Here is an 11506-nt window from a genome sequence, read left to right on the forward strand (position 1 = left end):
GAGATAGCCTGGTTCAAATCTTGAAGCATGAATCAGGGTGCACACGTGAGACCCATTGACATCTGTCCAGGTGATCACCAAATCAGGTTTCTCGATTTGATGATCAAACACCGGTTGATCATCAATTCTACCAAATTCGAGGTACATGTACATGTATGATGCAGAGCCAAATTTGAGAAAATGCAATTTTCGAAAACCTTTATATATTAATTTCTATATGAGATTATATTTTTCATGTTTGTGGGGTTGTTTAAGTTAGGTTTTCTATGACACTGGTAATTGTGTAATTTCTATTTTTCTTAGTTGTTTTCGTAAGAGATTACAATAGTATAATATAAAGATAATATATGTTATTTGCATAAATCCCATGTATTTGCATATGTAGCCGTGCATATATACACGTGTTTTTGAACTACATGACCTTTTTGGTGAACTACATTAATTGATGAAGTGGCAAATCTTGCTTTTTCAAAAATAGAAAAAAAAAAAAAAGTGATAAAACCTAGAAGTCTTTTTTCTGAAAGTTAGGGTATTTTGGCCACTAGCTTATATATTTTGCCAATAATATTGAATGTAACATTAAAATAAATAAATAAATAACCAATATTATAAATATAAAGGTCATTTAATAGAGCACCCCTATAATTTGATAGATTTACTTAAACTTATCCTTTAGTTTTCATTTTACTGAAACACTCCTTATAGCTTGCAACCTATTTACTTAATTGACTTTTCACTAAGAAATGTTTGTTTTGCTATCTCAAGATCATCTAAACTAAGTGGAAAATGTTCTGAGGAAATGGGCCAATGATTGTTTAGTTCAAAATTACCCCTAACATAACAAATTTGACCAAATAGAGCCAAATAGAGTGGTTGTCCATATCTTATGAGGGATAAAAATGGTATCTTCTTTTTATTTTCTTTTTATTAAATTTATTCAAATGGACAGCAAGGTCAAAACTGTTATTCTCCACTGCCATCTAATGAAATGTCAATTAAGTAAATCAATTGCAAATTATATGGGGTGTTTTAGTAAAATACAATGTTTTAGTAAATTACCCTAAATGTAAAAACAGGACTAAGAATTTTGTTTCAGCTCTTACATCAGAAATGACTAAAATGTCTATAACTTAAAAATTAAAACCATGGAAGGTAATGATGGAAGATTGGAAAGTAATTGGACGCTTAAGCTTAGACTATGTTTGGAGTGAAGGAAAAGGTAGGAAAGAGTCTAGATCTCCTGCCCACGAGAATTCTGCCCACATTTATTGCAGCCACACATGGAGAACATCTTATCCTCTGCATAGTATTATGCAGGGGGAGATGTTCCCAATTCATGAGGGGTAGTGTATTGTGGATAGTAGACCTGTTCATGGGTCGGGTAGCCCGATGGCCCGGTCTGACCTGGCCCGGCCCGGCTTGCACCCCGGTCGGGCTTGGTCATGTAATTAGGCTCGCGGGCCTAACCTCAGACCTAACACAGTAAGCCTGACTGTATTTCGGGTCGGGCTCGGGATTTGTCAAAAAAGCCCGACCCGGCCCGGCTCGACTGAACATTATATATTTATAAAATATATAATATGTATTTTATATATTATATAAAATATATAAATAATATAATATTTATAATTTAATATATACACTTTTTTATTCTTTTCTTTATAATCTCTCTCTCTCTCTCTCTCTCTCTCTATATATATATATATATATTAGCCGCTTCAACAATGGTAACAATATGGGCTAAATTTTGGGCTCGGGCCCAAACCCGGTCTTCGGGCTTTTTATGAGGGTCGGGCTTGGGCCCAAGTTGTAGGCCCGATGGTCGGGCTGGGCTCAGGCTCAGGCTCGGGCCTTAGAAAAATCTGTTAATACAGAGTGAAAACCTGGCCTAGCCTGGCCCATGAACAGGTCTAGTGGGTAGGAGATCCAGAATCGGTAGGAAAACCTATAAAGGTTTCCCTGCCTTTCCCTTCAACCAAACACAACATTAAGAACCAGTTTGAATGTTTGATTAATATTAATATATTATTTCTCTTATAGCATATCTTATGGGTACCCAATTGTTGGATTCGAATCACATGATTTCAAAGAAATCGATCGTCTTTTTCGTAACTCAGATCCATGTGAGAATTAGTTATATATTACATTTAAGGCAGAAGGACATCAAGTCAAGATGGCCGAGTTGGTCTAAGGCGCCAGTTTCAGGTACTGGTCCGAAAGGGCATGGGTTCGAATCCCATTCTTGACAGAATGGAATCCATCCTTTTCTTTTACTCGATTTGTAAGTGGATGAGCTCTCTGTTATTATGAAACAATTGCGTCCGACATAACAACCCACAGCAAATGGAAGAATTCCTCTTTGAGAAACACTCACATGATAAACTGGTTGAACATTTGGAAAATGATAGAGAAGGCTGTTCAGTGAGGCGTGAGCTATTAGACTTTGATTACTAAAGAAAAAAAAAATAACAAATTTAAAAAGAGATCTGTTACTAGGATCTCCTTCTGGCTTCTGCTGCATTAGGTGATGAAGAGCATCTGTAAACTCTATTAATAATGAAGCAATTAAGAAGGTTAAAAGTGTGGTTGTGAAGGATATTCTGAGATAGCTTACTTGTAATTTTGTTCATTTTCGTTTGTACTTTAATTTTAGTAGTTCACCTGAAAGCCCAAATCCTGGTATTAAACAGTCAAATGAACCTATCCCCTTCTCTGGTCCAACGTAACCCAATAATTTCTTTTCTTTGTAAATCAACCCGATGGATTCAAACTGGGGTTTATGCTAATCAGTTTCTCTGATCCAACTTTGAGTTAGGCAAGTTTGATTAAAAGAAAAATGAGAGCATAGCAATCTTAAAGCAAAAGCAAACGCTTTGGCAATTGAAGACCGAAAACACTCAGATAGTTTTCATGCAATATACGTAGGTGTTTGGCATCCGGGCTGGGAATACATTGTATATGTCCGAGTTGTGGTGCTTATTTTTTGTTTGAAAAAACGATGCCACTAGGTAGGACGTTTTCCCAAAAAAAAACAGCACTGTCTATCAGTGCTTCATATCCATTTTCAGCACTGATACTCATTATCTAATGCTTCTATTGTATATGTCATCTTACATCCAACGGTGTAGGAAAATCTCATGTTCATCATACGATTTTAATGGTATATTAGTATATTCCAAAAAAAAAAGAAAATCAGAAAATTATGACAAAAATGACAAAAAAATTAAAAAAATACAAATAATTAACTCATAAAATTTCCAAATATATGCATAAAACTAAAATAATGCATAAATAGTAACTTGCATAAATTAATAAAATTGTAATAAAACTGGAACATCTTTTTGTGCCTGACAAATTAAACTATTCCAAACCACTGGCCCATTGTATTGAGCAAACTGTAGGTCAGTAGCCTCAACATTCAACTATTCGTTCTTTGGCACCCAGAATCCCAGAGGTTTATTCCATTAATCATCAGGGGGGGAAGGTGGTACAAGGTCTCCATCTAAAAATATCTGCTGAGACATTGAAATTTGAAAGGGACTGAGGGAGAAGGAACCCAGGAGGGCTTTATTATCAGTCAAGTAAAAACACAAGGTCCAATATATAGCATAACAGAAACTCAGGTGCCGATTAAGTAAAAAAACTCAGGTGAATATCCTCGACATGATAGATGGTTATTGTCAATGGATTAACTACCAGAACAGAAACAACTACTAATAGATCCGATGATTCATAAGAAAAAAAATATAACGACACACAAATATTAAGTTTTAAAGATTCATAAAATAAATTGAATACAAATGATCTGTAGCGGTTTCGAAGAAAAGACAAATGGTCTGAAAACACCAGCCTGACCTCCGGTGGCTGAAAACGAACAAATCTGGCCTCCAGCGGCTTAAAACGAAGAAGTCAAGCCTCTGGCGATGAGATCAATGTCTGTTTCCAACTAAGAGAGTAATAGCGGTGGGAAGAGAATAACCCATGTTAGGGTTTGTTTAATAGGGGAGAAACAATTTTTATGATTAATTGCAATGCACCATATCAATTCAAGTTTACACCATGTCCGTGACAGTAACGGGCTATAATTTTGAAAAACGTTATATTAAAATGGAACCAAACAGTCATCCGTTGTTTTCATCAGCACCGCTTTATAGCGCCATTTTCTCATCATGCCAAACACAACCACCTAAATGGTGGACTCAACTCTCAAGAGTGTATTAGCTAATGCCGCGAGTTGAGCCCAATCTCAAATATACAAGTTATAATCCAGCATAGATTGGTATAGTTTAGGCTGAGAACGGCTTAAGTTACAAGCTGGGGTAGCGGGAAGCCCTAGTTGGTGGTCTGTGCAATGGGTTTTGAAACTCTTCTCTTGTTAGGCAAATGGCTACGCAATGGTGGTAGGGCCGGCCACAAGCGGGCAGCGCTCTCACAAATCTCTGTCACAACCAGCCAAAGCTGGTATGTGAGTCCGGCTTCCATCAGGGCAAAGCCCATTGGAATAAAGGGGGGTCTTTTTTTGGATTTTAAGAGGGGGAAAGTTGGTCAATGGGATTTTGATTCCCATTGATCAAGAATTATTTATTCTTTTTTCAGATTTATGTGGGGGTCAGGAAAAGTTTATTTTCTTAGGTATTCATCTCCTGAGGGTAAATAATTTTTCAAGGGAGAAAGTTGTCAGCACTTGAATGAGACAAGAATGTCGTTTTTAATAATGGAGTTTTATGACTAAAATGGTCATTGCTTTATTTATCTGAGAAATAAAAGAACATGAATAAATGCACTTATTCGAATAAGCGTTTCCTAAGAGAAACTTACCTAAATAATTACATTTAACCGGATAAATAATTTACCAAAAAGTAAACAGTGCTACATAAGCCTGGGGTACATCCCCACAAATCACAAAAACAAATAAAATTTAAATCCCAAGGGAGAGAATAAAAGTCAAGGGAAACAAAACCATCTGCGCCTGTGCGCCATATTAGCAATCTAATCTACCGCCTGATTGGCTTCCCAAAACACATGCCTGTAGTTTACTCCACTGATCAGCTTCTCCTTCAAATGCAAGCAATCCGACACAATGCTCTTTAGATTTCAAGGCGGGGTAGTCTGGCCTTTGAGATATGATATGAGAAGCTTTGAATCCCCTTCGATAGTGATAAATTGCACACCAAGTTGTGAGCTTCCCATGCCGCCCAAGCTTCAGCTGCATTAATAGAAGAGGTGCCTAGAAAATATCCTTTGTAATCCAAAGATCTTTCCTAAATGCTATCTTGCAATAGTCACCATGGAACAATTTTCATTATTAGAGCAAGAAGCATCAAAATTAATCTTTATAGACCCAAGATTAGGGGAGCCATGATATGTATTTCCACTTTCTTTGTTAAAAAGTTCTAGGGTTTTCAACAAGGTCCCTGAATTCCATGAAGGCTTTAGAAACTCTTTCTTTTCTTTTTTTTTGTGAAAATCTTTAGAAACTCTTTCAACAATTATATGAGGGGGGTCTCCACATTATACAAAAAAAAAAAAAAAAAAAAAAAAACAAATTTGATTCATACGCTTCCAAATATGCCAACACATTTCTCTTCTAAGATGTTTCTTTCCTCTAGGTCTTTCTTATGAATGGCCATTCTAAAAGGTCAGCATTAAGATCATTTGCATTCGAGAGATTCAAGTTCATCACATTCCAAATTTGGGCAGAGGAATTACAATTAAAAATGTGATTAAGGTTCTCCTCTTCACCACATCTACTACAAGTCCACAAGACCTCTCAATATTTATACCCCTCCTTAGAAGGTCCTTTAAGGGGAGCTTATTGCTTAGAAGGAGAAAAAGGAAGGCTTTAAATTTCGGAGGACACTTTAAGCCCCACACGAAACCCTTCCGATTCACTAAATTACGCCTAGAAGTAGAGTTACCACACTTTCTTATTGGTTGATTTCAAGGTGTATTTACCTTTTGGGTTCAGGCTCCAAATTATATGATTTCTCTTGGCCAAATGGGATGAAAATGGATTTTATTTTATTCCAAATGTTCATCGAAACTAGACTTCGAATTTTGTTCTCTCTCCAAACTCCTCTTTCTTGGTCAATGAAGTCGCTCACAAGAGCATTTTCTTCATCACATTGGATTGGATTTAAGCTCTCTGGCAAGAGTTCATCACCAACCCATTTATCAATCCAAAACTTCATAGAATTACCATTACCAATTTCCCATCTTAATCCACTCTAGAATTAATAATAGGGACTCCGAAGTAAATGTTTGTATCAGCATGGATTGGAATTCTCATAATCCGAGCTAGGATTTTCTAGAATCTACTAGAAATATTCTTTAAAAACTGAATAGTTGACTTATTTAAGTTCGATTACTAACCTTAAGCTCTTGCAAACTCAATTAAAATCTCTTTAATGCTCAATCCAATAGAGATCGTAGGCTGAGAAAAATAAAGCAATCGTCTGCAAATTGCAGATGATGAATTTTCGAGCTCTTTTGCATCTTTGCACCCAATCGGGTTTCCAAGAATTATCATTTCAGTAACCCAGAAAATCAATATACACATCGATACTATGAACCATGAGAATAAACACAATCAACTATTAAAAATATTCTTTACAACGCAATTTTTTTTCTAGGGCTGTAATCATACACCGCTACATAAAAATGATAAATGTTTGGAATCGTAGTTTAGACGTGAGGCCAACTGGCCTAAGCTTGTATTAGCATTATTTGGAAAGGATAGGATGAGAAAGTGTCATTATTTCATAATTATGTTTGAACAAATGATCAATACAGCGCCACCAAAACCAATGGCAACAGATGACGAGAGAACTTTGGTCCAAGGAAAGTAGCCACATCATGGCATAGTCTACACTCTACAGACCCGAAGTACGAGATTAAGAACCTGGAGATGGAGGATAATAGAGCATTAACTCATGACGACGACATTTTCAAAAAAAAGTTAAAAAACAACTTAATTGTCATTATTCAAACATTAAGAAAAGAACTAAACTATAAGTCTATCACGTTTGTAGGGTAATTCATTCTTTTTGGTAATAAAGAGATATATATTAAGAGATCAAACAGCAAGAAACGAAACTAAATTACTATTCTAACATTATAAGAGTTGATCTTGTTCTTCTCGATATCCAAAAAAATAATACTCAAAATACAAAACTAGTGAACAGATTCGCTATCGAAATGGTACCAGTAATCACAGTTGTCCAAACTCTGAAAACTAATAAGCAAAACCACATTAATAACAAAATCATAAAAACCCTTCAATTCCCGGTTCAGCTCTTCATGGCTTGCTTTTCTTTCGCCTTTTGGATCTTCAACACCTTCTTCACAATCTTTTGTTCTTCCACTAAGAAGGCTCGAATTATTCTGTGAAAAATAGAATTTTCAAATACTAGTATCAAAAGAAAAATAAAAATTAAATGGGATTCCAATGTTGAAGATAAATATGGAATGATATGAACACACCTCTCCCGTACGGCACTTCCAGACAGTACCCCACCATAAGCACGATTCACTGTCCTCCTGTTCCTGGATAATCTAGACCTCTTGTATTCAGCAGGTCTCAAGTGAGGAATCTGAGGCAAGGAGTTTACATATCAGAATAGAGGTCGCATGAACAGAGATATTGAGATCGGGTAATGAAAGAGCGTCTTTTTGGAGAACAATGAAACATAAAAAATAACAGATCATAGTTTTGAGTTTTTGTTCCTATTAAAAAGTAAAATGAGACTAAAGAACCAAAAACCAATTGGAAGCCCAAAATGTGAAATGAACGAAACCTTAAATAATAATGATCTTGGCTTTATGCCCATAATGTCCATGACATTTGAATATGGGTGCACAAGCAGATAAACTTGATTGTCTTTGTAAAATATTCAGTATTAAGCCAGCAGACAATGTAAAACATGGACGCAAGTTTCTCTTGCTTATAGCCTAATAGTAGTCATCATCACCATATTTATGTTACCAACATAATACCATATAAATACAAGGGTTGCTTATATAAATATAGCAAGTACTATGTAAGTGAATTCATTCCAAAGCATCAATGCAGATAAGGATTTGTAAATATTTGGTGAAAATTATGAAAGCTGAATAGTTGAGAAATAGTTATGAACAATATCATGTAAATATTCTCAACTTGTCATCATGAAGAGGAAGCACGGTCCAAGTTTAAAGCCTGATGGTGAAATGCAAACAGTATGGATAACGAAAGGCAGATCACAAACTGAAGTGAATCATGTCCTTCCACAAGCACTTGTTAAGGCAGCACCATCACCTAGCTATGTAATAAATGACGAGATCCCATGTACATCATATTTCAAGAGAATGGTTTTGCTTATCAGAAAAGAGGACAAAGAGAACTAACAATGTAAAACACAGATTTCCAAAAAAGCATAAGAAGATACCATGTACATCATATTACAATAGAATGGTTTTACTTATCATAAAGTAGGAAACTTTCCAGAGAAAGGGCAAAGAGAATGGTTTTGCTTATCAATTAACTATAGAACTAACAATGTAAACCACAGATTTCGAAAAATGCATAAGATCATGTCATAGGGAAACAAATTGCCATTTAAAAATTAAATTTTCTAAGCATAAGCAAAGACTAATGATAATTAGAAAATGATCATATGAGAGTCAATAGAAAAGAATGATCAAAGAATATGAGAAATGCATCACATTCATCACAAATAATACAAGTCTTGCTAGTTCAACTGAGTACACTAATTAATTTAATCCTACTGAATGCAACTATGCTAGTTCAACTTATAACGATCACAAATGAAGAATTCTGTGAAGATGGACTCGGAGGTAAAAAAGAAGTTGTTTTATGGTAGGAATTTTGTAGAAAAAAAAACAAGTAGTAAATCATTTAAATACCATTATCCATAAGAAGCAATTGGGGGAACTAGATAGAACAGATTCCATCAATGAACTAAACAGTACCCAACAATTAAGTGACTCTGAAAAGGAATCTGATCTTTGAACCGAGATTAGCATGGGTTAATAGAAAATGACACAAGAAATAAAACCCTAAACTCTAATATCCATCAAAACGTTGGTGGTTAAGGGGTAACTTGATACCTAAGTAAATGGAAAACAACGGATTAAGACACGAAGACGTACCCCTTGGATTCTCTTTCCGGTAACAGGACACTTAGGCCCACTGGCTCTCTTCTTGGTGTTCTGGAAAACGAGCTTCCCACCTGAATTCCAACACAATCAGAGTAAATTAATACACCTCAAAACAAAAATCAAAGAAGAATATCAAAATTCCTTCAAAGGCAACTGATACATTTAGAGATAGCGAAAACAATAAACGCCCACGGAGATCCGTAATCAGAAATCTTTAAACGAATAAAAGAATGTAATGTAAACATAAAAGATCGATAAAAGGAATAGCATAAGCAACCAACCAACCAATGTAAGTGCACTACTTGGAGACCAACGTATACTACGAAAAAGAATGAAGCACAAAAATGGTATGGATAACACAATAAACCGCCAATGGTACCATGAATAGAAGTATAGTCAGATTTCAGCAGAACTATGTGATGAACAGCAAGCAGGTTTTGCGAACTAGGGCTTATAGATAGGATAGAACCACTGGAGCAAATTAGGATTTTTGCATCTTGTTAGAAAGTCTGAGAATCGATTGATACCTGGGGTTTTGACGACCCGTGTTTGGTTGGATTTGGTGGCATAACTATGCCGCTTCCGGTACGTAAGACGCTGAACCATTTTCGAGCTCGAGCCTTAGTATCTCTCGCTTCCTTATGTGAGAGATGAGAATGATTGAAACAGAGGTTATATTTCATCAAAACAAAACCATTAAAAAGGCTTCTTAGTTTTCGAAGCCCTAGATCTGACGGCTGTAACAATTCGTTTTAACGTTCAGGATTAGATACATGTAGGGAAATAAAATTACAATTTCCCCCCTATATCTCAGCTTCCGGATCTCTGCTCACACAAACTCTGCCCACGTTTTATCGCAGTCACACATGGAGAAGTGTGTTGTGAATAGACGTAGGCAGAGTTTTTGTGTGTTAGGAGATCCGGGCTCAGTCAAGTTGACAGTGCCATGGTCATGGGTTGCAGTGTAAACGGAACCGGGTCCAAGTCATAGCAAATGTGGGTCGGAGTAGTGTGTTGTGAATAGACGTAGGCAGAGTTTTTGTGTGTTAGGAGATCCGGGCTCAGTCAAGTTGACAGTCCATGGTCATGGGTTGCAGTGTAAACGGAACCGGGTCTAAGTCATAGCAAATGTGGGTCGGACATGAGGACCCTTTTTTCTCTACAACTAAATTAGTAACGCCTTTTTTACAAGTTCGGATCTAGTCCAGTCGGAATTTGCTCGTCACATGTAGTTATGTGAAGGGGTCCGGTCTCGGCAGATTTGAAACCAACCCGACAAAAAATATTAAAGAACCTGAATGCAACGAAAACTTTATAGGGGTTTGTAATTTTAGACCTAAAATTAAACGGATTAGTTAGAACCAATAATAATTGGGACAATAGATCAATAATCGAAAATCGATCTATCATTACCAGATCTTGGAACTAGAACCAGCCCAAACAGTTTAGGTCCATCAAGTCCTAGTCACAGAGCGTGCCAATAGGGGTGTCAGTTGGATTGGGTTTGGTCCAATCCGATCTAGTCAAATTTGAGTTCATTATAAAGGACTAAGTTCAATCCAATCCAATGAATGTTTTGGACCAATTTGGACCGAGTTAATTCAATGTCTAGATCGTCCAATCTGTTTAATTTCGTTTTGATTTAGATTGGTTTCAACCTAAACCCGGTTCATTGATACATATATTTTTATCTTATATCAATGGACTAGATATTGGCTTAATCCAACCCAATCCAATATAAATTTGTTATAGACGAATCAGGACCAATCCAATCTAATAAATATTTTGGACCACATTGGTCCAATCCAATATGTCTTGTTGGTCCGTTCAATCCATCCAAATTGATTTTGGACTATATGGGGTCCAATCCAAAACCGATTCATTGACACCCTTAGTGCCACCACACACCAACCTCATAGCCCTTTTCAGTCTTGCATTGAAAACATCTCTATACTTAGGGTGAAAATGGATCGGATCAAAGTCCGACCCTATTTCGTCGTATTTTGATATCCCCTATTCGAATATTTGGATCGGGAAAAAAATATTTGAATCGGGCAAAAAAATCAAATCACCCCTATCCAATCCGACATATATGTTACTTTATTTATTTATTTATATAAATATATAACACATATATGTTATTTATTTATTTATAAATATATTATTTATATTGCATTTTTACAAATTTGTAATATTATTTGTTTTTATAAATAAATATTATATATTTATGATGAAAATAGTTGAAAAGATATTTGTATTTTTTTGTTTTTTATTTAAATTGTTACATTTTATTTATCTTTTAATAATTTATTATTTTTTTTAAAAGATAAATTAGATTAGATTAGAT

The 11506-nt window shown here is 35.6% G+C and overlaps 1 protein-coding gene and 1 non-coding gene across 2 annotated transcripts; one reads left to right on the forward strand and one right to left on the reverse strand.

The window, feature by feature from the left end:
- Nucleotides 1–2167: 2167 nt before the first annotated feature.
- TRNAL-CAG (transfer RNA leucine (anticodon CAG)) lies at nt 2168–2248 on the forward strand. The gene has a single exon. It is a non-coding gene; the product is annotated as a tRNA-Leu (tRNA).
- A 4819-nt stretch (nt 2249–7067) lies between these two features.
- LOC104597476 (large ribosomal subunit protein eL34-like) lies at nt 7068–9845 on the reverse strand. Its single transcript, XM_010259043.3, has 4 exons — nt 9687–9845; nt 9151–9230; nt 7483–7592; nt 7068–7383 (listed from the first exon to the last, which is right to left on the reverse strand). The coding sequence occupies exons 1-4, from the start codon at nt 9763–9765 to the stop codon at nt 7290–7292; spliced, it is 363 nt and encodes a 120-aa protein (XP_010257345.1). The 5' UTR covers nt 9766–9845; the 3' UTR covers nt 7068–7289.
- Nucleotides 9846–11506: the final 1661 nt, after the last annotated feature.

Source organism: Nelumbo nucifera, chromosome 3, assembly GCF_055504915.1.
Source record: "Nelumbo nucifera cultivar China Antique chromosome 3, China Antique-T2T, whole genome shotgun sequence".
Classification (NCBI taxonomy): Eukaryota; Viridiplantae; Streptophyta; class Magnoliopsida; order Proteales; family Nelumbonaceae; genus Nelumbo; species Nelumbo nucifera.

Excerpts from the sequence above, each read along its gene's own strand:
- LOC104597476 (XM_010259043.3), bottom strand. The coding sequence starts at position 9,765 with ATGGTTCAGCGTCTTACGTACCGGAAGCGGCATAGTTATGCCACCAAA. Across the intron at positions 9,231-9,686 it reads ACGGGTCGTCAAAACCCCAG|GTGGGAAGCTCGTTTTCCAG; the intron begins GTATCAATCGAT and ends GTTGGAATTCAG. Across the intron at positions 7,593-9,150 it reads CCGGAAAGAGAATCCAAGGG|ATTCCTCACTTGAGACCTGC; the intron begins GTACGTCTTCGT and ends TCCTTGCCTCAG.